This window comes from Poecilia latipinna, unplaced genomic scaffold, assembly GCF_001443285.1.
Source record: "Poecilia latipinna isolate Pla-1442-1.1 unplaced genomic scaffold, P_latipinna-1.0 Scaffold5376, whole genome shotgun sequence".
NCBI classification, from domain to species: domain Eukaryota; kingdom Metazoa; phylum Chordata; class Actinopteri; order Cyprinodontiformes; family Poeciliidae; genus Poecilia; species Poecilia latipinna.
In genome coordinates, this window is record NW_015117992.1 from 1,238 (window position 1) to 4,514 (window position 3,277).

Sequence of the window (3,277 nt, forward strand, 5' to 3'; positions counted from 1 at the left end):
ATGAGCAGAGACATAATCAAACATCCAGATGCCCCTGAGTTCCCTCAATTACCTGTTGACGGCTACAGCTTTAGGTTTCCACTAGATTTTGAGCCTAATTATAGGCAACTTTGCCATTTAGAGAGCCTTAAGATATCACGTAAGATCTGTGCTGCTATTGAAGCAGAAACCAGACAGCAATCAGAATGCCAGCTGTGGACAGAGGTACGCAAACCCCGACTTACAGCCAGCAGGTTCCGTGAAGTATGCCATGTGCGTGGTCAGTCTTCTGCCAAGGCCTTGGCAACTCGTATTCTCAGAGGAACTCCCCAGACAGCTGCTATGAAAAGAGGGTTGGATCTGGAACCTGAAATACTGAGGCAATATTCTGATTTGTTTGATGTCTCTGTGATGCAATGTGGGTTTATCATTCATCCTGACGTACCTCACCTTGGAGCTAGCCCTGATGCTAAAGTCTTCAACCCTAAGGAAATGCCTCCATTTGGGTTAGCTGAGGTAAAGAGTTGCAATGTTGACAATGTGGCACAAGTTAATCACCTAGTTACAATTAAAGGCCAGGCTTGCCTTAAGAAGAGTCATAAATACTATTATCAGGTTCAGGGCCAATTGGCTGTAAGCGGACTTCAGTGGTGTAATTTTATTACAGATACCCACACTGACTTCACAGTTGAGAGAATATTTAGGGATGAGGAGCTTATCCTCTCAATGAGACAGAGGCTCGATCATTTCTATCATGACATCTACATGGATGTTTTCTTAAATGGTAAACCTTGAGAAAATGATTGTTATAAAATTGATAGGCCTTTTGTAAATACTCTCCCTATCACAAATGGGCTAAAGTTGTGAACTTGAGGCCATTTGTGTATGCTCCATGTTCATTTTGTAATATAATTATTCTATTAATGTTTGCAATTGATGGCCACAAATCTTCTTTGTTCCACAATAAAAACTTTAATTTGAACATTTTCTCTCATTCAAATACTTCATTGACAGATGTGTAAAATGTACAAGAAAGTGCAATTTAAATGTAAAGGTTGTAAATATGTATCTTCCTCAAGATAAGCTATTTACAATAGATTTGATAGAACTGTACACATCTATTCATTTATTCAATAATAAAAACAAATACAGGTCATATATATGGAGAGATTTTGTTTATAACACAACTGTTTACATTAATGCTCATCCAAGGGCTGTGACTTGCAGGAGAAGAGGCTCTACACAGGTTTGTCGCCTTTTAGATCCAGAGGTCCCTGATAGTTTGAAAGTAGACAGCAGATGACCCACAGCTGATTGACTGAGCCTACCATAGAAAGAGGAACAAGACCATCCCAGATATGGTACTCTTTCACCCTTCGTATGGCTCTTTCAACTAAAATCCTCAGCCGAGCAATAGCCTGGGTTTTCTGGGTGTCCTCCATGCTGAGTTGGGTGGATTTTTTAAGTGGAGGAATGATAAGCGTTGCTCCCACCTCTGACAGAATCTTCTCTATCTGGAAACCCTTGTCGGCCATAACCCCATCTCCAGGCTGAAGTAACGTTAATATCTGTGATTTTCGAGTTATTTCTATGTCGGAGATGGAGCCTGTGTACAGTCTGGATACAAATGTTATAATCCCACAAGGAGCAATGCCAATCAGACCTTTAAAGGTGGTGTGGTTTTTGTAGTTTGAAAAGGTTTCTGACTGTAGTGTGAGTGAGGATGCAGTTTCACAACGGATCTCAGTGCAGTCTATAATCGCACGCACGTGAGGGCAGTACTGTTTAAATTTGTCAGGCATGGTGCGCTGAACTTGCTCTCTTGTCATCCACAATGACAGCGAACCAAGAACCAGGTAAAGGTAACTAGTCCATGTTAAAATGGTGCGGCTAACTGTAGACAAACTGACCTCAAAGATGGTCGACAAAGTCTTCTCCTGAAGCCCAGCTGCAACACGGCAAAGAAACATAAACAGTTTATCAATGAGTGGAAGTTTTCGCTGTGGACTAGGTATTTCTTCTGCAGTCCGCTGTGCCTTGGACCAATACACTAGCCTTGAAGCAGAAGGGTAAACTGACTCCCAAAACACATTGAAGACCTCTTTTGAGGTGAATTTGGTGTAATAACGGAAATCTTCATCTGTCAAACAAAACCTGAAAATCACTGGCTGCTTCTTTTGAAGAGTTAGCTCCTGGATTTCCATTTCAAGTGATAACACTTGGAACTCCAACTCTTTAATTCTCTGTATGGCACCGTGTAGTTCACCTAAGGGAAAGAAAAATAAATGTTAATAGACTTCACACAAACATCTATAATTTTTCACTGTCCTCATTACAGGATACACGTGTGCGTGTGTGCAGCCATTTTTGTGTTAAACTCAAAAAACACTATATTTTCTAGACGGTTACAATGTGATTCATTGCCATATAATTTTTCTACAAGACACTTTATGTAATACTAACCCGGAAAAGAATGACAGGCATAGTCATGGTCTTTTGCCATTGGACCTGCAGGCAATTTTTCCTTTGAGGAGTCCTCAGGGTCAGCAATCTTCTGTGAGTCATCCTGAACAGCAGCACTGAGAGACTTTTTGGTTCGCCTGTAAACAGACTCACGAGCTTGTGAACTTCTCCCTAGATGTGAAAAATATGTTGAGTCACTTCATGATCATAATACATTTTTGTTTATATTTTTAAAAACTGTTCAACAATGTTCTCCTTCATTTACCCCAATCATTCCAGTGAAATCTAGAAGGCACAGCTCCTTGTCTAATCTGTTTTCTTCCACTGGCTGTTGTACTTATATCCTCTGGGGTAAAGTGCTGGCTGCAGACAAAGGTGCTCCCTCTGAGGATTTGAAACATTTTTCCTTCATCTCTCCTGATTGCTCTTACCCAGCGGGCACGTTTTTCCACGTCCACAGGAAAGTCATGGAAGCTCAAATAGGGTTGTTTTTGTTTGTTATTTGAACAGCATGGCACACTACAATAGCAACGGTTTGATGATTGTGCCATGCTTGTTTGATAGATGGGTCGTTGCTGAGAAAGATGGAAAAATACAACAAAACAAAAAGAGAAATTATGAATCACATCAGAATATGTGAATGATGCATGTAAATCTTTTAAGTCAATATTTAAAATACTATTCTAAACAACGTTGTTGGAAGCTGTCCTTTATTTTCCATTAATACAGAAAATGAACCTCTAAACGTTACATCACTGACAGGCGGCGGTGTATATGTTTCCTAACTGTGGCTAAAGCTGCTGCTAGCTGGTTTACTCATGATCGGAGGCTGGTT

General features: G+C 40.4%; 1 protein-coding gene across 1 annotated transcript; it reads right to left on the reverse strand.

The window, feature by feature from the left end:
- Positions 1-972: 972 nt before the first annotated feature.
- On the reverse strand, positions 973-3,034 carry LOC106943498 (uncharacterized). The gene is made up of 3 exons (XM_015026806.1): positions 2,708-3,034; positions 2,443-2,613; positions 973-2,245 (listed from the first exon to the last, which is right to left on the reverse strand). The coding sequence occupies exons 1-3, from the start codon at positions 2,991-2,993 to the stop codon at positions 1,218-1,220; spliced, it is 1,485 nt and encodes a 494-aa protein (XP_014882292.1). The 5' UTR covers positions 2,994-3,034; the 3' UTR covers positions 973-1,217.
- Between the last annotated feature and the right edge of the window lie 243 nt (positions 3,035-3,277).

What these genes read in the sequence shown, in the direction of transcription:
- LOC106943498 (XM_015026806.1), bottom strand. Translation starts at nt 2,993, where the DNA reads ATGGCACAATCATCAAACCGTTGCTATTGTAGTGTGCCATGCTGTTCA. An exon ending in ATTTCACTGGAATGATTGGG is followed by an intron (nt 2,614 to 2,707) that starts GTAAATGAAGGA and finishes TTTCACATCTAG; the next exon opens with GGAGAAGTTCACAAGCTCGT. An exon ending in TGCCTGTCATTCTTTTCCGG is followed by an intron (nt 2,246 to 2,442) that starts GTTAGTATTACA and finishes TCTTTCCCTTAG; the next exon opens with GTGAACTACACGGTGCCATA.